The 21,491-nt window shown below is 34.0% G+C and overlaps 3 protein-coding genes and 1 pseudogene across 4 annotated transcripts; 2 read left to right on the forward strand and 2 right to left on the reverse strand.

Annotated features, from left to right (window-relative positions):
- Positions 1–3,193: 3,193 nt before the first annotated feature.
- Positions 3,194–3,960, reverse strand: LOC146911049 (uncharacterized protein At5g01610-like). The gene has a single exon (XM_085723737.1). The coding sequence runs from the start codon at positions 3,820–3,822 to the stop codon at positions 3,340–3,342; it is 483 nt and encodes a 160-aa protein (XP_085579863.1). The 5' UTR covers positions 3,823–3,960; the 3' UTR covers positions 3,194–3,339.
- Positions 3,961–7,441: 3,481 nt separating this feature from the next.
- On the reverse strand, positions 7,442–10,572 carry SEC15B (exocyst complex component sec15B). 2 transcript variants are annotated; one of them, XM_085723738.1, is made up of 2 exons: positions 8,026–10,572; positions 7,442–7,714 (listed from the first exon to the last, which is right to left on the reverse strand). In XM_085723738.1, the coding sequence occupies exon 1, from the start codon at positions 10,458–10,460 to the stop codon at positions 8,049–8,051; it is 2,412 nt and encodes an 803-aa protein (XP_085579864.1). In that variant the 5' UTR covers positions 10,461–10,572; the 3' UTR covers positions 7,442–7,714; positions 8,026–8,048. The 2 variants fall into 2 exon arrangements, with proteins under 2 accessions (XP_085579864.1, XP_085579865.1); XM_085723739.1 differs by having other exon boundaries at positions 7,442–7,746.
- A 4,829-nt stretch (positions 10,573–15,401) lies between these two features.
- On the forward strand, positions 15,402–17,562 carry LOC146911051 (large ribosomal subunit protein eL18x-like). The gene is made up of 5 exons (XM_085723740.1): positions 15,402–15,454; positions 15,550–15,639; positions 15,740–15,868; positions 16,347–16,529; positions 17,168–17,562. Exons 1-5 carry the CDS (start codon positions 15,452–15,454, stop codon positions 17,327–17,329), a joined length of 567 nt encoding a protein of 188 aa, XP_085579866.1. The 5' UTR covers positions 15,402–15,451; the 3' UTR covers positions 17,330–17,562.
- Positions 17,563–19,808: 2,246 nt separating this feature from the next.
- LOC146911052 (kunitz type trypsin inhibitor 104 pseudogene) lies at positions 19,809–20,554 on the forward strand (annotated as a pseudogene).
- The last annotated feature ends 937 nt before the right edge of the window (positions 20,555–21,491 follow it).

The raw sequence follows: 21,491 nt of genomic DNA on the forward strand, positions 1-21,491 counted from the left end.
TACTAAAACTAACTTAAGGACTAACTAGATCAATATTTTTATAGGTGAGAGACTATTCTGAAATATCGATAAAATGAGGGACTAAGTTATTACAGGTGCTCAATTTGAGGGACCATATTGAGTATTTACTCTACTCCCTCCGTCCCTTAATACATGACATAGTTGACTCAATTACGCATATCAATGCATACTTTTGAGCTTAAATATCTTGAATAATATAATGTAAATTTGATATTTTGAAAATACTCATCGAGACGAATCTAACAACATCTTATATGATATTATTTATCTTTATATATTAGTAGAAAAATATGGTCAAAGTAAGTTATGTCAAATTGCACATTTTCAAATGGGTCCGGGACGGGGGAGTACCATAAACTTTGAGTTCTCAAGAGTACCATGCTCTAGTTTTATTCCATCTTAGTTGTTCAACCTTCATCAATAACCTCACTATGACTTCCACATTGATGTACATTATATGGTATCGGATGATTTTTCTTCTTCTCGTTGCAGCGTGAAGATTTTTGCTTCTTTATAGCTTTCCTTTCCTCTTCAGCATTCAAATATGTTTTTCTCTCTCCATCAACAATCTTTGATTGATTTTGAGTTCTTGATAAATTCAATTCCTTTTTTTGTACAATTCACCACAACTCTCATTGGCTGAAATTTGAACGGTTTTGTCATTGACTCAATTTCACCGCATCTTGATCCTAACTATAGCATTTGGCTCTGCTACAATAACAGCACTGCTGCATCTTGGCTTTCAGAGTCAATTTAAAGGGAAATCATACAACAACAACAAACAAGTCTTATCCCATTAAGTGGGGTCGGCTATATGGATCACGTTATGTCATACCAAGTGTAATTTTTTGTCATCTCACAGCTGCATACACTAGTTTTGGCAAGATCTGCAAGAACGATTTTAGAAAAAGAAAAAGTCCTCACATTTTCTAGTTTAGCAAGGTCTAATTGGCTGCACGGCAAGGATCTCTTTGTAAAATAACTATTTGACCAAGGTTAAGAGCATCTAAGGACTTGGTGAATTTGTCCGATGCTTAACAAAGATAGTGGTAGTGAACAGAATCAGGTTCAGATAGTTCTTCTGCAGAATGAGCATGTCCTTACAGTGGGAATGAACGAGTCCTTAAACAATATCAATGCCAGAACTAGTATTGTTTGGTTCAAGTGTGAGCACACCAATTATGAATGGACTGAATGTTGGATATATAATCAAGAGAGGTAACTCATATTCACAATGCCTTAAAGTCTTGGGGTGGAGATGTGGTATCAAAGTATCTTGGTGGTCTTGGTTCATTACTATTTGTCTGTTGTCGCTCGCAGCACTTATTCTGGATTCCTCGACAAATATGTCCTTACTATGGGCATGAACGAGTCTTAAAGCCAAACCAGTGGCCAATTTATTCAAATGGCACCCATCAACAGGATTTTCTCATTGGTGCTTCATGAAGAAACTCAAAGAAGGGAAGGTCACCAGCAACACTTTATTGCTTATAAAGTTTGGTATTATGGTGAGTTTGTCAGAATCATGGTGAGCTACCTTGATTTTCAAAAGCTTAACTTTGTAGCTTTTACAAAATTATGGTGACTCGCCGTGATTCTGACAAATCCATCATGATATCAAACATGTCCGAAGACAATAATACTTCTAAGCATAAGAAACCTAAGAAAGATCGTTCTGTACTCACTTTCGAGCATAGTTTTCAGACTCGGCTCGGTCATCGACTCGGCGAGGGTATTGGGTCACTGGGTCAATGGTCGAACCACTGGGTCGTTGGTCGAACCGCATGACTGAATCGGAACCACTCGGATGACTCGGTTAGATAACTCGGTCCTTAGATTAAATTTATATAGTTATTTAACCGGATTAACTCGGATTGAATCGGTGACTCGGTCACTTTAAAAACTAAAATAATGACCCCTGTAAAATAAGATAAAAACTATCCAACAATAATAATTTCATAGGCTAATTGCTCAAATTCAAAACATAGTCATAACTCAAAATACATCTTGGTAGTAAAAATCCAAATAGATCCCAAAAAAGTATGATTCCAATTCCAACATAAATTCAAATAAGAGATTGCCCCAGTTGTAAAAATCCAAAAAGATCCAAAGAAAGTATAATTCCAACACAAGTATTATCATCAATAACATTTAATTTCAAGGAGTCAAGATTGATTGAGCAAAACGACGTCGTTTCAGACTTTCAGTTAAGCAAAAAAAAAAATCAAAAAAAAAAAGCAAAAAACCGGTCTGACCCATGACTCGGCCGAGTCACCGGTTTTTACCGGTTTTGACCGGTTTTGACCGGGTTTGACCGAGTTAACTGCATGGCCGATCCAAATGTTGGCTCGAACCGGCTTACCCACCGGTTCACGGTCCGACCGGTCCGACCGGCCGGTCCGAGCCGAGTCTGAAAACTATGCTTTCGAGATCAATTTTACGTGACACCAAGGATATCGCTGTTACGCTTCATGCATATCCTCCTAATAATAACAAAGGCAAACCAAGTTCAAACTACGGTGAATCATGTCTGTAAATATCACTAATCAGGTCGTGATCCTGCCAACTCATCGAGCCATGAGCAACAACCAAACTTGATTTCCTATATTCAAACTGAAATAACTACTTATGTAATCATAAAACCTTCTCCTTGGAAAACCAATGTACCTGGTTTAAGCAATTATATACTTATATTCAAGTATCTTATATCTTAATTAACTTTCAAAACCCTGGATCTTATATTGGGGACATCTTCCTAAATTGTCAAATCTTCACAAATATGCATTCTTCCAAATAATCTAAGATTTCTACTAGTGATATAGGTAGATTTAGCTCCAAAAGGTTTTATCGCGGTTCTTTAAGACTAACAGTTCACACAACCTAACCACTTCTCAACGGTTCCGTTTCAATTAGCCGGTCCGGTCCATTTTAAAACATTGAATCTAACCTTCAAATTGACTGGTAAGATCCAATTTCAACAAGAGACAAAGGATAAGATTGTCGGCCAGTTAAATAAAAATTCAAGAACTGTATGATTGTCTATTTAATTTTGTCACAAATAATCTTTTGTTTATTTTAACCTTACTCTCATTATAAATAAATTAATTATTTATGCTGAAGTGGGGACTATTAGCTGGTAGAGAATAGAGCAATTTGCTTACATACTCTCAACTCAAGCTGAAGCAAAGCACTCCGGCCTTGATCATCATCATTCATGATAAATAATTAAAGACATAAGAACATAATAAGGCATAATTAAAGAGTATTTAAATCTGCATTATGCTCAGTTCTCCAAATTAAATTAAATTAAAACAAAATCTAAACAGAAGAAAAGTTACCATCTATACTCAAACCGTTGCAATCAAATCCACATCCACACTGAGGAATCTCTAAAAAGTTATCAATACCAAATTTAGCATAAGCAATACCAACAGAGAATTGAAGATAATCATCATGACGAGTCACCTCCACAATTTTAAGCCACAACAATTCAACCTTGACAGTAACACCCTTCAATTTACTGAGTTTGCCTTTCGAGATAACACCCTTGATGGCAGATTTATACTTGAGATCATAGGATTTTATAGGGAAGATGCATGTATCGTCAAAATACACTGTGAATTTACCTGTCTTTTTGTTTAGCTCGTAGCTAGTGGCACCTTGTGGTAGAATACCAACTGGGAAATCATATTGCTTAAGGATTTCGTAGACTGATTCAGATGAATTCTCGTTTTGGTTTAATGCGTGTGAAAGTGTCAAGTAGATTTGAATAGAAAGAAATATGATTGAAGATTTCATCATTACCTTTGCAGTTGTTAAGATTGTTTGGTTTTGGTGCTTATAAGTTATAACTATGCGTTTCACCGCCGTTTGGACTTGGCAAATTTTTCTCCCAATATTATGAGAATATTCTAACAATAATTCGTGCAACTCGCGTAGCACGTGGAATTGTTTTTTCTGAGTCGGCATTTTTGTTGATGAAATAAAATGGACATGATTTTTTTTTTAAATGAATTTGGTCCCAAAACAACTTGAAAAGAAGGGACAAGTATTAACTTTCCATATGGGTATTCCTCCCCCCCACCTCCCATAAAGCTTTTTTTTTTGTTGTTGTTATTAATAAACGAAATTATTTAGAAAAGAAAAAGAAACTGTGATCATGTTGCTAACCTTTTTTTTATTTCTTAAAATTGTGATCAATAATGTTGCTAACCTTTTTACCCTTTTGTTCTTAATTATAAGATTTTTTTTTTCTAATTTTTCTTTGTCCTTTAGTATAAGATATTTTTCAAAAATTTACATGCATGAATAATTTTTGCCTTTGGATACAAAGCCCACAGCATTTAAGTGAGTAGAGATTTGCTTGGTTAGTTAGCCTCTCTGAAGCCCGGATACGAGATACGATACGAATACGATACTGCACCGATACGTCGATACGAGAAAATTTTAAAAATCAAGATACGATACAGCTGGGATACGTTAATAAAAAAATTATATAATTAAATGCACAATATAATTATAACCATTTTTTTAATATGCAAATATATTAACAAACAAAAGAAACCAATCATAGGCTCGTAGCACATCAACGTAAATATAAATAATATTGACGATTAAGAGAGTGATGATTAGTCAATTACATACATAATATATCCCAAAAAGAGCACCATAAGTGCTATGCTATATCCAAAAGGAACATTGATAGTGCTATACTATATCAATCCAAAAAAGAAGTATTATACTCAAGAGTTAAGTTATTTTAGTTAGCATTAATTGGGTAGTATTGGGGCAGGTATTGATGCAAGATAATTATCAGATACTTTTCTGATAAGTATCGGGAAGTATCGGATAATTATTTTAAAAAAAAATAAAATTTAATCTTTGGATACTCTTCTGATACGTATCGGGAAGTATCAGACAGGTATCGGTGCAGGATACGCAGGGGATACGATACGTCATCCATTTTAAAGTATCGGGGCTCAGAGGACTTAGCCTCATTCAATGAATAACTTTACACTGCCAGAAGCAAAAGGACTCGTGCTGCCATAGATCTATTTGTTGCCATGCTGCTTCACTGGTAGAACATAGAACAGACATATGCCACGAACTTGCTTCTTTCTGACCAACTTGCTTATGTCAAAATGTAAATTCTATACTTAAAACTAACACTCCGTCGGTCCGTCCAACCCTTACTATACGACCCTCCAACAAAGTTTTTTTTTGTAGCACATCCAACAAAGTATACGGATATTAAGAGCTTAACATAGCTCTGCCACTGCTTCTGGCAGTGTAAAGTTGTTCAGTGAATCCGTCGCAATGAAGACAGACAATTCGGGACGTAAAATTTTTGAATTATATGCGTCTGTTGCAGGTTCATGAAGGCAAAGGTGTATGGTTTGATTAGCCGTTGGTTTAGTTTTTGTTAGAACAGCAGCCAGTTTTGAAAGAGAGAAAAAATAAGGGTTAATTATGTTTCTAGTCCCTATAAAATAGCGACCTTGTAAGTTTAGTCCCTACTTAATTTTAATAGCATTTTTAGTCCCTATAAAAAAAATTTACTTATAATTTTAGTCCCTGCTAAAACAAAGTTTGATTAATTATCCTTAAACTCTTAAATTTTTGAACGATTTTTTTGAGACAAGATTAGAACACTATGAAAGGTTCGTTTACTAAAATTTAGAATTTTCTGACATGAAATGAATTAAATATGAATTTTTTAAATATGAATTTTTTAAAACGACAAAAGTTAAAGATAAAAAGTAATAAAATCTGGATGTAGAAATCAAATTTTGCAATAATTTTTTGCGGACGAACTTTTAGTAATGTTCTAAACATGTCTGCAAAAAATTGTTCAAAAATTTAAGAGTTTAAGCATAAATTAAACAAATTTGAATTGAGTAGGGACTAATACTCAGTGCATAAAAACAAAATTAGGGACTAAAAATGTTATTAAAATTAAGTAGGGACTAAACTTACAAAGTCGCTATTTTATAGGGACTAGAAACATAATTAACCCAAAAAATAATAATGGCAAATGATAGAAAAACAAAGTTTGGTAACAAAGTTTAGTCAACTGTGTGTACGTCTCCGACTATAGATTTGTTGTAGTTTTGTTTATTATCGATGAAGGATTATAGTTTACAGTACACTTGCGCTTAAATACTACTCCCTCCGTTTCAAAATGAGTGTCGCTTTAGCCAAAAAAAATTGTTTCAAAATGAGTGTCGCTTTCAGTTTCCAATGCAATAATAACTTTTTCTTTTCAATTGTACCCTCCAATTAATACCCTGCACACTACTTCCAAAGTATTACTTTTAAAACTAACCAATAGTTAATAAGGTTAATTTGGTAAAATAACCATTCTCTTTCTCTTAATCATTGCATTTCTTAATATGTGTGCAAACACCTAAAGCGACACTCATTTTGAAACGGAGGGATTACAAAGCATTTGTAGTTCTGTCTCACTCGTTCTTATCCACTCGTCCATACCTACACTTAGCTAAAGTGGCTATATATAGTGCGGTCAATTCTACTATCATACACAAGTAAGATAAGTATCATGCACAAACTAATTTCTATCATTAGATCAATAAATTTCAGCGCTGATTTAAATAAGATGTGATGTAACTTATTAATATCCATGATGCAAGACCATTTTCTTGTAACTGTCGAACAGAATCATATAGTGTTTATCCTCAAATTGTTTAGACTGTTTGCTTGCATTAATGCAAGAGTAGTGAAATGACAGCTTTTTTCTACTTAAAACAAACTGTCACCGATTATAGGTCTGTCGTTGTTCTTATCTCATTTGGTAACATAGATGAAACACATAATTTCAGTCACATTACTCGCATCTCAAGTCAAATCTAATTTAAACAAAATCAACATAAAGTGATTGCATTATTATAAATAAAAAAATAAAAAAAAGTGATTGCATTATACATAGGATAAAAAATCAAGAATAAACGATAAAAAAAATTCTATACATATTTTTATAATTTATCATCAGAGAATTATTTGCCTTAAAATTATTTTTTAAATTAAAAATATTACCAATCCAAACCAATTTTTATCACCAGCTTTTCACTCGTTTTAGACAGATTCTTTTTTTGACTCTTACTAGTCGTGAGATCAACCAATTTTCTAATTTAAAAAATGGACCAGATAGCGGACCAGTTCCAGTTCTACTTGTCAAATCAGCTTAATGGACCCGGTTTCCAGAACACTTGATTGTTATGCATTATATTATCTCATAATGTACCTATTAGTAGGACAAAACTATCATGCCAACTAAATTGGAGTTTGGAAATTAACCTCGTTCTTTTTTTTGGAGGGAAATTAACCACATTCTAATTCACACCCAAGAGCTAAGTCGATCAATCAATAGAGGTCTTAAAAATTCAAAGTGATAATCCATGTATTTCCAGTAATCTAAACCCTCATTATCATTGGCTAAATGTGAAGAAGCGATAGGTCAGAACATGTGACCTTCTAATCTTTCTGATAAAATAGTTTACGGACAAACAATGCGGTATAATGCAAGAATAAGGTTGATTAACAGATACACAAATGTCAAGGAAATGCTTGAAGTTGAACTATTGAAAATCTGTGATTAGTTAGCAGGAGTGCGAGACTTAGATGCGTGCAAGTTTAATAAACAGAAGCCACCACTCATAAAGCAGCATCATGTTGCCTGTTAAAGAAATCCTTTTAGCAAGCAGAAATCTGATGGGATAAAGTCAGATTATGGTTTCAAAAACACACCGACGAAGCAAAAGTAAGAAAACATAACAGATAAAATGAAACATAGAAATGCAATCCAATCCAATAAAAATGAACATTCGAATTATACATATCAAACAAATGTTGTAAAATCTAAAAATGCAATTGGAAGTCGGTGATAGGCCGCCCTAACAAAATAATTTCATCAAGAACTAGCAATGAAATAATTCGGATTTAAAATGAAACTAAAGGCGAAAAAAGAAAATAAACAAGACGGAGTACCTTACATACAGCTATAAGAATAATCAACTAACATCCCTTAGTCTTTTTATCAATGTATCCAGTGATTTCTTTTTTGGATTCTGCCTGGACCCTCGACTACCAAAGGTTCCAAAGAGTCTATCCGAAGGATCCTTCAACTTTTCTGAAACAATCACCACTTTCTTGTGGTCCAAAGCACTGTAACTCCTCTCCCTGATCACTGGATTTAGAAAATTCTCCGGATGGTTGCTTACTAGCAAATTAACCATTTGCCTCGCCTCAGCAAGTGCTGATTTGAACTGATCAGCATCCCCATCAAAGAAAAGGGTTGCCTGAGTTTCAACAAATGATTCTAAGAGCTTGATGTCTGTATCAATTCCATTAATAGCACTAACATTAAACCTTTTAACAGAATCACTAACTAAAGTCCCAACAATCATCTCCGATATATGAGAAATAACATCATGTAGAACTCTTTTATGGACTTGAGTTGGCAGTATCTGTGATGCAGTAGTTGAAACCACAGTTTCCAAATAAAGTATGACCTCATTTACATATTCATTTCCACCATGGGGCGGATCATCAGACATCCAATTTACATTCTCGATCATTGTCATAAATCTATCAACTTTGGCTTTGAGCAGCCCCGACAGTGTCTCTTCCGCGGCATCACGAGCTTTCCTCAGAGGAAATTGCCTCCGGCTTCTTTCTACCATTCTCAAAGGAACCCCCGACAGCTGTGCTGCATGGCGAAAGAAAAAATCACACGCACGCTCTAGAACAGCCATATTTGCTGCCATTTGCATTGCCTGGGTGACACCACTAACCGAGGTATTAATAAGCTTTAACAAAGCTTCATCTAAAACCTCACTCAAAAGCTTATCTAAATATTTCTTAACAACATCATAGAACTCAAGCTGCCCGCCATATGACATGAAGCTAACTGAATCCTCAATGAAGGACCGCACAATGCGACAACAATCAGGCACCGTGGATGAAAACGGTGCCAGATAAGGAAAAGCAGGTATGATATCCGATGTTTGAATCTGAAAAGAAAGCACATTCATTGAATACTCATACTCTTTCTTCATCAACATCTGCTCAAATTTATCACCGCCTATAGCCTCGGCTATCTGCTTCCTACAATCTGACAACAGCAATTCATGATACTTATCCCTATGCTTGCTTAAAACATCAAGCAGTGCATCAATCGGGTAACCAAATCTACGCAGTGTTACTCCTAATAGACTCACATAATCCTTAATTAACAAAAGATGATTAGCAGTTTGCATTCTAGAGAACTGATCCTCCAACACAGAACACATTTTGCTAACAGCAATCTCCCACAAATTCTCAACTTCCATTTTCGATATCAAACCACCCCCAGTCCTCAACACACGATCCTCCACCACAAAGAAACCTGCAATCTGTGCAAAAAAGGTTTGATGCGATTCAAGAAAAGGCGTCATCGATGATACCTGAAAATCCGAAGTCAACTGAAGCTTCCGATTCTCAAAATAATACTGCTTAAACCCATCCTCTAACCCTAACGTTTGATGAATATGATAAGCTCTATACAAAGGAGTCAAATCAAATCCCAAAACTCCACCACCGTTAATATTACCGTTACTGTAACCGTCATCGGAAGCCATTCCATCTTCATCTTCTTCCTCCAAAGCATAAATGCAATCCCTAACACTGAGTCTACTCTGTTCCTCCGCTTGACGCTGTTTGATTCTAAGATCTTCTTCTCTTTGTCTGGCTGATGAAGCTTGACCAATCGCTAATTGACCTAAATTGCGACTCACAACACGGATCTCAACCAACCAATCACCGAACTCTTTGTTCACTTTTCTCTCTATGTAAGAACGAATCTCTGGAATCTTCTTCTCAAGCATCTTCTTCAAAGTCGACGACGCCGTTTTATCCAAATAATCTCTTTCAATAGCATCCACACACTTCAACGCCATGTAGAAGTTATCACCTGCGAGATGCGCGTTGGCGCGTGAACAAACTTCCGTTAACTGAACACACGATTCAACTGAATCGATGGCGAGGTTAACATTCTTCGAAACGTTTCGCGTTTCAACGAATGAATCGAGTGATGTTAGAAGAGGACGAGCAACGGACTGAAGCTTGGAATTCGAATCGGAGAGTGATGACTTGAGAGATTCAACGTCGGAGAGAAGAGATCGGAGATCATCGACGGCGAGGATGAAGTCTTGGTAGTGTGCTTTGCAGACTTCTTCGATCTCTGATTCTTTAGACCGAGCGAAGTGCTTGAGGTGTTGTTGGAGAGTTTCCGGTTTGCCGGAAGCGAAAGCTTTGCGGATGAAGGGACCTAAGTCTTCGTTGTTGGATATGGCGGTGGAGAGAAGAAGCTGGTCGAGTTTGTCACCAGAGTCATCGCCGTTTGCCTGAGGGATTTTCCGGCGCGGAGGTTTCGACGGGTTCATCGTTGGAATAGCCGTGGCAGGAGGAGGAAATTTAGGGATTTATTATATCAGAAATTGAATTGAATTGCCGTAAAAGTATCTTTCGGACACATCATAAAGGTCGTCAAAAACTCAACTTGTATTCTTCTTTTAGGTTTTTCAATCAAAATTTGAGGGTAATTTTGTAATTAAATTTGTATTTATATGACATATGATTTTTAATTTTTGTAGCATTTTCCTTTGTAATAATGTTATATGAGTATTAAACTTTTGTATTTTAATTTATTAAATTATCAAGTTTGATCCAAATTGATCACATTTAAATGTATATATTTTTTTTGTCAAATAGGCTACTGGTTAGAATTCACTTTTCAAAGTGAATAAGTGATGTGTCCGGAGTTCAAACCTCGTTCATACATATAACAATGCATGTCCCTAGCAACTGAGTTACACTCACAGTAATTAAATGTAGAAATTATTATTCACCTTAAATGTAAATTCTTAATCATTGGGTTACTTCAAAAAATCAACCTTCAATGAGTTTTTGTAAGGGATATAAAATAATTACAAAAGATTACTTTAACAACTTAATAAGAGCAATCTCTAATTTCTTTCACCATAAAAAGTTGCAAAACTAACCAATTTTTCGTCAGTTGTATCGATAATCTCTCTTGTAATCTTGTTTACTTGTTTAAACACTTAAATGATTTTTCGAGGAAATTTAATATTTTCTTCAATGATTTCAAACTATACAAGATATTTAGAATGTGTTTCTCAATCTTAAAACCTTGTCAAAAGACACAAGTATAGAACACTCAAATCTTATAACAAACTTTGTGTTCCCTCCATTTAGTCTATCTCATAAAATCTGCTTTGAAACCCATTATTTATCAGAAAAACTGTGTGTTTTTCAATTCAGCAAAATTATCCTTCAAGTGATTGGGACAAACTCTTCAAGTGATTCTATCGTCTAAAATTTAATTCTAATCATCTTATTTCAAGGGTCCCAAATATTTGATTTTAAGCTTAAAAAAAAAGTAACAGTCTAATCTAATATTTCTAGAATACCCCTGTTCAAAAAAATATATTTCTAGAATACCATATCTATTCTGTAATAAAAAAAAAAAATACCATATCTATATTGTCACATCCCATTGTTAATATCTTAACTTTTCCAACCAAAAAATAATGTCCCTTTTACTTTGTAAAATTACATGTGGTTGCATCAGCTCCACCGGTTCAAAAAAAATATAAAATTCGGACCTGTCTGTGTTGGCTTCACCGATTCAAAATATATATATATATATATATATATATATATATATATATATATATATATATATATATAGGGTAATGCTACAACACACCCACCCTTTTTTATGAAGGTGTGCATTAGCAACAAACACCTTATTGTTTTGGACAAAAATACCCATTTTCTTTTTCTACAATTGAGATTAAATACAAGCCTCATAAAGACATTTCATCACTTAACATTTTCTCTCTCTTGCTCTTAAACACTTCTTGGCTCTCTTATATTTTTTTTATTGAAACACAAGATTAAGTTTTTGTGGGTTTTTTATTGAAGAATTTTTTGAGAATTTTTTTCGATCGAGGATTTTGAGAGGAACCCATTTTTGTTGATCTAATTTCATGTACTGCCTGGAACGGTGCTACTGCAGGGATCCATTTTCTAGTGGTTAAGCTTAAACTGTTAAAGCAATAAGCAATCAATGGATTAAGCAAATGCTAACCCAATTTTTTATGAAGATGCAAGCAAGAGGCAGTAGCACCTTCTCTGGTTCACTTAGTTTGAGGGAATGAGCTAGTTGGGGGAAGCTGACCAATTTTTGGTTTCAAACACGGTGTGGTGCAGCTGTCCAAAAAAAAAAGGAAACTAGGAACTTTTATATAATTTAATTTCGATTAAAAAAGCAAAAAAGAAAATAAAAAATCACGGAAGGGATGATATTTGAAAAGAAGTCAATGGAAGATGGAGAAGTAAGATAAAACAACACCCAAGTTACTTTCCTGCCCTCTATATCTAATTTAAAGTAATGGTGTTTTTGTCCAAAACAATAAGGTGTTTGTTGCTAATGCACACCTTCATAAAAAAGGGTGGGTGTGTTGTAGCATTACCCATATATATATATATAAAATTATGATTTTTTTTCATTTGGACTTGTCTTTGTTGGATTGTTTTGTTTGTCAAAATGCATTCAAAATGTAACTAATACTAAATTATCATTTATATGTAAATGTTTTCAATGTTATTTTTTATTTTTCAAGATAGATCGATAGTATTATTAAAAGGTATATTTAGAAAAAATAAATAAATGCATTTAGTAGTTTGTAATGAGTTTTATACCTAAGGACAACCATTTTTTTTATTAGTATTATAATTAGGGGGATGGGAAGTTCGCATTAGTGTGGGTGTTTTTTTAGGTAGTGTGTGTACACACACGAATGAATGACGCGGTATATAAATGATAAATACGAAGTTGTTTGGTTCAAATATTTATTGGGAGAGTCTTTCAAAAAAATATTTACTGGGAGAGGTTTACCCATAAATTGAATTTTAGTTATTTTGAATAATTAATCTCCATGATCACGTGCATATGTTTACAATAAAAACTATTGACACATTCAACAAGGTGCACCGATAAAGATTAGGGAAATGTAATCAGTGTTTCGGGAGCATTGGTTAAATAATCGTATATAGTAATACTCCCTTCGGTCCTTATTATAAGAAACAATTAACTTTTTTGGTTCATTGTGTAAGTGATGTATCTAGTCTATATTTCCAATAAGATACATTAATTATTCTATGAACCTAAAAAGTCAACTTTTTCTTATAATAAGGACCGGAGGGAGTATTTTGCATTGAAAGTTTTGTAGTCAATACATTAAAGACATAAAAGGTGTCCTTTATGACTTAAAAATTCCTCTTCAACTTCCTTAACTAGTGTCCCAGAAGCACCAGTTAGCATGACCCTAAAGATCATTTTAATATTTTTTCAATTGGAATTCTTAGTTTACTGGTTCTCGTTCTTGTTGTTATCGCTGTTAGTTGATATAATCCTTATTTTAATTTTACCACGAGTAATAAGATTAGTTAGTATAATCCCATAAGCAAAAAAGCCGAAATTGTTAGGTCGGACGTCATGACAGGGGTTCGAACCCCGATACCTCTACTTTATAAGTGTGAGTCTATGATATGGATTTACCATCTCGTCTATCTACCCAAAATAAAAAGTTCAGTTAGTATAGACAATCTTTATATGTACAGGGGAGATGTTTAAACTCTAAATTTCTTATTTATTAATCTTAAAGGAAAATTCTGAATATCAAACTACTTAAAAAAAAGATGAAAAAGATTAAAAAAAAATCAAAAGGTGGCTGAGATAAAATTGTATTTTTGTAAAAAAAAAATGTTAGGAGAAAAATACAGGAACATATTCTTTGTTGTGAACGTGGTCCTCTGAGAAAGATGCTCTAGTTTTGTAAAAAAAAAAAAAAATGCTCTAGTTATATCACAAACAACTCTGTTAATTTTCTTCTTTATAAAACTTAACGTCTATATATGAATGTATTATTTGTGAAATTTTGAGTGATAATCCATTGTAATTAGGGTCGGTCTTTCACTCCTGGTGAATCAATAACATATTTTTCACAAATATTGTATCGTTTGGCCATACTAGTATTTGAAGTACTGTCCATCGTTCAAAAAAATCGATGTTATAAATTACAGGGTATAAGAGATCTACACCTACTCAACAAAATCCGTAATTCATTATCATAAATTCACAATTAATGTTACAAAACAACGTACGATCTACATTACATTTCAATCATCCAATATATGCTTCTTCCAAAAAAGTGTGGAAGTTGATTATACGATTTCTCAAGCATCCTAAAGTTGTGCAAGTAATCACAGATGGTGTTCATCTTGGAAGGAACATTAAATCGTTGTTCCCAAACTAAAGTATTTCAACTCTGCCAATATACATCAAAGGCTAGATGAGAAGCATGTTTTTTTTTCACCATAAGGCCTGCACAATAGAGAAAATGGTGGCAGAAAAATCACTGTCCACCGGTAAAGTGATGCTTGATTCTAGTCCACATATGCAATTCCTTCTAACAGTTAACAAAATGTGAGCATTGAAGGAAAGTGTGCAACTTATCATAAAGGTGTTGACCTGCTCCAAGGGTTTGACCAAACTTTGATATCATTTCCGTCACCAATTTTCCACCTATACCTAAGGGACAACGGTGATATAATACTCCTCTATGTGTAACTAGGACTGCTATCATGGTTGTCCTCCAAAAAGCCGCTTCTTGAGAAATACTTATCTTTGAGAACTCCAGTGAGGAGAGATGAAGAGATTGTGACGAGTTTCCACTCTTTTTTTTGAAGAATGAGTTTCCACACTTGTTGACCCAACATGGCAAAAAGGTTCCATAAATTTAGCCCCCCCACCCACCAGTAGAAGGAATTTAACACGAGCTCAATTTTGTCACCCCAAGGTAGCATGGAGGAGAAAAACACCCATACAGCAGGATGATATGGCTTAAACTACTACTTTCATAAGAACTTCTTTACCCACTGTCGAGAGGGATCTACATTTCCATTTTTGAATGTTCACAAAAAAAATAAAATCTTCTTAAAAAAAAGCGATACATTTGTATTTACTAATCAACTACTCCCTCCTTCAGGTTGGTGTTTTGAAAATTTGATTAGTTACAAGGATAAATTACTCATTTTATTATGCTGAAAACGTGTCTTTGGATGTAACTAGATAAAACAGGGTGTAACTAGAAAAATTATAACAATAACCGAGAACTAATGGGCTTAAGTCCACTAAAAAACAAAGGGTGTAATGTAAGAAAAACGGGTCATGGATACGGTCCATGAGTGGCGAAAAAATCCAAATAAATAAACTCATCTGACCTAAACAAAACCCTAGCCCCATTTCTCTCGTTCGGCCGCAGCTAGAAGAAGAAGCTTCTTCACCATGGTACGTTCCTCCTCTACAATCCCCATCGGCGCGACCATTTCTTATAACTAACTCCGACAACCTCTCATCTCACTCCTCTTTCTCTCTTTTCGCAGGGTATCGATTTGAAGGCAGGAGGTAAGTCCAAGAAGACTAAACGTACCGCACCAAAATCCAATGATATCTACCTCAAGCTTCTCGTTAAGGTATGCCTTCATTCATTTTCTACTCTTGTTATTGTGAATCTGAATAATGGATTTGTATTTGAATCGTATTGTTTTTTTTTGTTTGTTATGTGTTTTTCAGCTATACCGTTTCCTTGTTCGAAGGACTGAAAGTAATTTCAATAAGGTTATCCTTAAGAGGCTTTTCATGAGCAAAGTCAACAAGCCACCACTATCACTTTCTAGGTTGATTCGTTACACCAAGGGAAAGGTATATAATCGCTTAATTAAGTGCGAATTATATTAGTGCTTATTTATAAGTTGTATTTATAACAAAGGATAACATAAAGTCAATTTTTTTCATATAAGTTATAAGTTGTTTTCTTAAGTTAGCATTTAGACTTCTGGAAAATGTGATGCAATAGCTTATAAAAATGGGCCCAGTCTAGATAATAGTTCAAGCACTAGTCATGATAACAGCTCATTAACAATGTCTGAAGCTTCTGTCACATGTTTTTCCAAACACTCGTACGGTACTTATGTATGCAGATCAGCTCAAATAAGCGAATCAAAACAGGCCCATGTTATAGGCTTTTTTTTTACAAGTTCTTCTATGCTCAGATCTTTTACATCTGCATGTATGCTTTTAGATACGGTTTTATTGGTTGATGAAGAGATAACATTGGCATTTAAAATAATTATTAATAATAATCATAATGTTCACTTTTTTTCTTTCTTTCTGGTATTAGGAGGGTAAGATTGCCGTAGTTGTTGGTGCCGTGACAGATGACATTAGGGTTTATGAAGTACCTGCAATTAAGGTAACTGCTCTAAGGTTCACCGAAAAGGCCAGGGCTAGAATTGAGAAGGCTGGTGGGGAGTGCCTCACCTTTGATCAGCTGGCTCTTAGAGCTCCTTTAGGGCAGAACACGGTATGTATTTTAATACTACTCTTGTTTTCTTATTGCTATTCTAACTGTTGTCATTTTGTCAAAGTTGCTGTAATTTTAGAAGTTTGGAAGTTGGCTTTAGCTCATGTGTCCAAAGATTAAAAGTTCATAACAGTTTTGTCTACCAAACTAAACTTCATGCAATTGTGTTTTTTAGCAGACCACTTGTATGAAGTCATGTTTTCACTGATGTCTTATTGTTACATTTATGAAAGTGAAAATGACTAGAATGATAAATGTGGAGGAATCCTGTGTTTTTGTTTTACTTTGTTTTGAAATATTGGATAATGCTGTTACTTGCGGTTGTTTTCACCTTATAACTGTTATACTTTCTGTTCCAATACAGCCTATAAAATAATATGTTTACCACAAATCTAGTGTACTTCCTGTTTTTATTTTGCTTTAGTATATATTATTTGTTTATCGACTTTTATACCTATCTGCTGCGGCAAATTAGATCAATTTTGGTAATTGCTTCTATTTTGCTCCTATTTTTGTTGCCTTTTTTTATTACAACTTTAGGAGAAAGGATTAAATTAGATAGTTTCATATTCCACTCTTTGCAAATTAAGACAACATACATCTGAGGAATGACATTTTTTCTTGTATTAATGTTTCAGGTTCTTCTTAGAGGTCCCAAAAATGCCCGTGAGGCTGTCAAGCACTTTGGACGAGCTCCTGGTGTACCACACAGCAACACTAAGCCCTATGTCCGTGGAAAAAAATCACGAAAGGTTGAAGCCGCTAGAGGAAAAAGGAAGAGCAGAGGCTTTAAAGTTTGAGTTTTGGAGCTCAAACATCAACGCCCTTTCCTATTATCATATCTCAATGTCATTGTTCTGTATTGTTTTGTTTTCTCCCTTTGTGGTGTTGTGAACAATTCGTTTTGTTTTTAGCGTCCTTCTCCCCAAGTGGAAAAGGAATGAATGGATTGGCTTTCAAACAATTTTGATTTAGAACAAACTTTTCTGTCAACTTTAGTCAATCAATGAGTAACTTGTTGTTCTTCAATTTATATTCTTGTGCGCTCGTAGTGTTGGGAAGGGGGAGTTGAACTTGAAGCAGGGTACAGTTTATTTGAGTTTAAAGTAGTAGGATAAATATAAATTTTATTGCCTATATTGCATTTAAAGTGCAATTTTATATGTCATTTGTGGGTAGTTTTGTAGGGTACATTACATTAAACATCTCTGACACTAAGGGAATTTTTATAACACTTTCAGTAGTTAAGAGAGGTTACAATTTGAGTTTACTATCTTATTCAATTCGAAAGTAATTTGAAATACAGTGAGTAGAAGAGATGGGTGATACCTAAAAATGGTAGATCATATAGACGTAATCGATATCTCAGGTGCAGCGAAAACTTTATGATGCATTGAGTTTTGTCGACGACAATAAGCAATATTATATAGAAAAATATATTTTTGCAATGGTCTCTGTGTTGTTTCCAAAAAACGCAAGGAGACACGTCAAACTGTCTTACTCTTAAGAACACATTGATGAGAGATCGGGTTTGTGGGCAACCTGTGAATGTGATCTGTCTTTTGCATACATATAATGACATCAACGATATAGGTTTAATGTTCGTGAATTGTAACAAACCTAAAAATATGTTTAATTTTTTCCAACGATACAACAAATACAATGTAAATTCTTATCTTTTTAAAATGATACTAACAAAAAAACATTATTATAGAAAAATTTGTTCAAGGATATAATTGGAACAACGAAAAAGTCAGCTCAAAATCCTTTATTTTCTTTATATATAGTATAAATATATTTCAGATTCTACAACCTAACATGTAAAATGTGTTCGACTTATATAAACTGAAATATATCAGCATAGAGAGGGTCTAGAAACTCTGCATATATGCAACACACATCAAAATACATTGCCTACAGGTAATATCCTGAAACACGAATCTGGAAAATAAACCCAACAGAGTGTGCTTCCATATTTGAAATAAATCAAAAACCGGAGAAAAATCAAATAGATAAACAAATTTTTTAGAATTTCAGCATTCCTTATCTTATTTCAAATTTTAGAAGCTGAAATGTTGAAGAACATTTTTTCAGTTTATAAAATCTAAAAACAACCGGAACTAAAAAAAAAAACACAATTATAAAATGTAAGAACAAATGCAAACTAACCTCTTGTTTAAATGTTAGAAATGTCTCAAATGCGATGTATTCAAACAATTAAACTTGAAATATGGCAAAATTTAGCAAGATTCGAATTTGTTGTTCAGTAATAAGTGGTTCCCAACACTCATTAGTTTTTTTTGGGTAGAATTCCCAATACTCATTAATCAATAAGCAATAAGTGTTTTCTCAAAAAAAAAAAAAAAATGTGTTAGCGTTGAAAAATAAGTACTCCCTCCATCTCTAAATAATAGTCGTTTAAGGTTTATGCACGGTTATTAAGAAAATGATTAGTTGTGTTGATTTTGATGATAAAATTAGTATCATTTACTAAAACACCCTTATTAATTGTAGTTAGTTGAGTAATAAAGTTGGATGAGATTCAATAAATAAGGGTATAATAATGGAAAAAAAATAATAAATACTGCATTGGTATTCTAAAGTGACAATTATTTTGAGGAAAAGAGAAAATGGTAAAGAGACAATTATTGTGAGACGGAGGGAGTATTATCGTTTTTGTTTTTTCAGTTAACCTTATCGCAAATTTAAAATCAGGAAATGACATTTCTGCTTGAAACGAGACGACATGAGCTGTGCCTTAGCTTTGCTTCCACTTTGATTGCATTAAACTACAAAATGCAATATTATCATACTTTTAAGGATACAATACCTATGCAAGAAATGCAACATTTTTTTACAATTATTTATGAATTTGCGGACAGAATGGACGAATGAAACAGACAAATGTGTTTTAACTAGCTTCTGGTGGATTTTGGTCTCTATACGCAACGATTCCAACTAAGAAAAAATTCACCATTCCACCCAATCAAAATCTTGCGATCAAAACAAAGTAACATATAATATGCTTATAATTTTATTCATCCATTTCCTTGGAAGATTGATAAGCTAATTACAAAACTCATGTAAATTAATAATTTGGATTTATGTTCATTCATCAATTATTATTATACATTGCATGGTAACATGATCGATTCAATCCTATAAATACCTTGCATCGCAAGGAACATTAAAAACACAAAACCAATAAAGCCTCTTATATTGTAAGATAGCCTTCAAAAGAGGTTAATAATTACATTCATACATAACTAATAAACAACCATGACAACTAGATCCTTCACAATAATCATTCTTGCTCATGTATGTGTCTTCATGATCTCAACATCAATAGCTCAATTGGTCATAGACACGAATAGCGAACCAGTTGAGGCCGGTGACGAATACTTCATCAGGCCTGCTATCACAGGCAATGGAGGAACTACATTGGTCAACAGAAATGGATCATGTCCTTTGGATGTCGGTCTTGATCAGAATTCTGACTTGCCAGGTTTGATTGTTATATTCACACCTTTTTCTTCCAATCACGATGACGATGATGTGAGGCTTAGTAGAGACTTGAGAGTCCAATTCCGAGCTTCAAATTGTGGGCAGTCATCAGAATGGAGATTGGGTGAGAGGGACGCAACGAGTGATAGGAGGCTTATTACCACCGGAAGAGATGATGGTACAGTTGGATCATTTGGTAACTTTTTTAGGATTGTGCAGAGCCAAACTCTTGGTATCTATAACATCCAATGGTGCCCAACAGAAGTATGCCCTAGGTGTTGGTTTGCATGTGGGACTATTGGTATTATTCGTGAGAATGGCAAGAGTTTATTGGCCCTTGATGGCGGTGATGCCCTCCCTGTTTTGTTCCTGAAAGAATGATTATTAGTAGGATGGTGAAGTTTATTTAATTTGTGTGGTGTGTTTATGTACTCTAGCTTGTTGCTTTCTTGTTTACCAATAAATATGGAACAGTCGTTCATTTCAATTATAGTATTAAGAAATAAAGAGAGGGTTACATGTATTCTGTCGTAAAATAAAGCTTCAAATGGCTGTGTATACTCTCTTTACCAAGGAGAAGCTGTTGTCCCTGTTTTTCATTCATGTAGAATCATCGATACCCCGTTAATTTTGTTTGATACAGGTACTTAAGTTAGTTGGATGAATCAAAATTTGTCATATGTCAGATTTAATATATAAAGAGACGTTCTTCCTCTCAAAACACTAACCAGCTTCTACAACCCCATACAGAAATCAACACTAATCTTTTCTACATCTCCTCGATAAGTTAGATATTTGGACTACCACTTTCTCTCCTATTTTTCCACTATTGTAGGCCCCGAAACTATCATCAACGAACTCTTTCTCATCTACAAAAAGCCTAACATCTAATTGATTAAAAGAGTTACAAATGCACAATTTATGCAAATAACTCATAAAATATGCTAAACCTTATGATAACTAAAATAAATAGACTCAAAAGACACGAAAGACATGCTCATGGTTATAAGTTATCACGACCCCAAATTTAGTATATTGTTTGTCCCCAAAAACAATTACATTCATATCGGATCAAAACTTAAAAAATCAAGCTCAAACTCAATTTCTCATATCAAATCAAACTCTTAGGGCTTGAAATACGACGGGCTTATACTCTTGTTTTATATTAATTTTGTGTTCTTTTCACAATTTTTTTTTTAAATATATAAAGTTCACAAGCTTGCTTTTTATTTTAACATTAGATGAGGAAACTTGAACAATGAATGTGTGCCTCTAGAATGTCATGCTCCCGTTAGTGTAGAATCCTTCGGGTTAAGAGTCTATACAAGATTGAATCTGAAATGGATTACAAAGCATTCGTAAAGCAAGATGAGTATCACATTTCTAAGTTAAAAAGTTGAGGGGAAGGGCTGAGGTGGCATTTTCTTTTCCATAACACACAGGCTCAGCCCCTAAATG

This window comes from Medicago sativa, chromosome 7 (assembly GCF_051527215.1).
Source record: "Medicago sativa cultivar Bolivia chromosome 7, Bolivia_mono, whole genome shotgun sequence".
Taxonomy (NCBI): Eukaryota; Viridiplantae; Streptophyta; class Magnoliopsida; order Fabales; family Fabaceae; genus Medicago; species Medicago sativa.

Coding starts and splice junctions, on each gene's coding strand:
- LOC146911049 (XM_085723737.1), bottom strand. CDS start 3,822: ATGATGAAATCTTCAATCATATTTCTTTCTATTCAAATCTACTTGACA.
- SEC15B (XM_085723738.1), bottom strand. CDS start 10,460: ATGAACCCGTCGAAACCTCCGCGCCGGAAAATCCCTCAGGCAAACGGC.
- LOC146911051 (XM_085723740.1), top strand. Junction 15,640..15,739: donor ACCTCAAGCTTCTCGTTAAG/GTATGCCTTCAT, acceptor TGTGTTTTTCAG/CTATACCGTTTCCTTGTTCG. Junction 15,869..16,346: donor TTCGTTACACCAAGGGAAAG/GTATATAATCGC, acceptor TTCTGGTATTAG/GAGGGTAAGATTGCCGTAGT.